This window comes from Fulmarus glacialis, unplaced genomic scaffold, assembly GCF_000690835.1.
Source record: "Fulmarus glacialis isolate BGI_N327 unplaced genomic scaffold, ASM69083v1 scaffold19585, whole genome shotgun sequence".
Taxonomy (NCBI): domain Eukaryota; kingdom Metazoa; phylum Chordata; class Aves; order Procellariiformes; family Procellariidae; genus Fulmarus; species Fulmarus glacialis.
The window spans coordinates 6849-7180 of record NW_009215142.1 but is presented as its reverse complement, the minus strand read 5'-3'; the positions used below and the strand labels follow the sequence as shown (position 1 = coordinate 7180).

General features: G+C 66.3%; 1 protein-coding gene across 1 annotated transcript in view; it reads left to right on the top strand.

The window, feature by feature from the left end:
- Window positions 1–131: 131 nt before the first annotated feature.
- The window catches only part of LOC104077565 (mediator of RNA polymerase II transcription subunit 24-like), a gene marked incomplete at both ends in the record, with an annotated part of 5832 nt that continues 5631 nt past the window's right edge, over window positions 132–332 (top strand). Inside the window, one exon of the mRNA XM_009578847.1 lies at window positions 132–205. Coding sequence (XP_009577142.1) covers window positions 132–205 — 74 coding nt within the window. The remainder of the gene's footprint in view (window positions 206–332) is intronic.

Below are 332 nucleotides of genomic sequence, written 5' to 3'. Positions count from 1 at the left end.
GCTGCCAGGGCGAGCGTCCTGCGGCCGGCAGCGCCCGGCCCAGCCCGTGGAGGACGGGGTTGCGTTTGTTTTCGGAGCTGCTGGAGCCCAGCAGCCCCCATCTGAAATCCTTCCTTTTTCTCCTGCTCTAGTTCGATGACTTCTCCCGGGACCTGTGTGTCCAGTCGCTGCTGGAGATCATGGACATGTTCTGTGACCGCCTCAGGTACAGTGTGGCCCTTCCAGCCCTGCCGCCTCGGCCCTGGGCTATACCACGGGCGGTACTGGGAGCCGGTGGGGCCAGGGCTGAGCCCGGGATACTTGCCCTGGCAGAGGGAGGCAGGGTGCCCCAC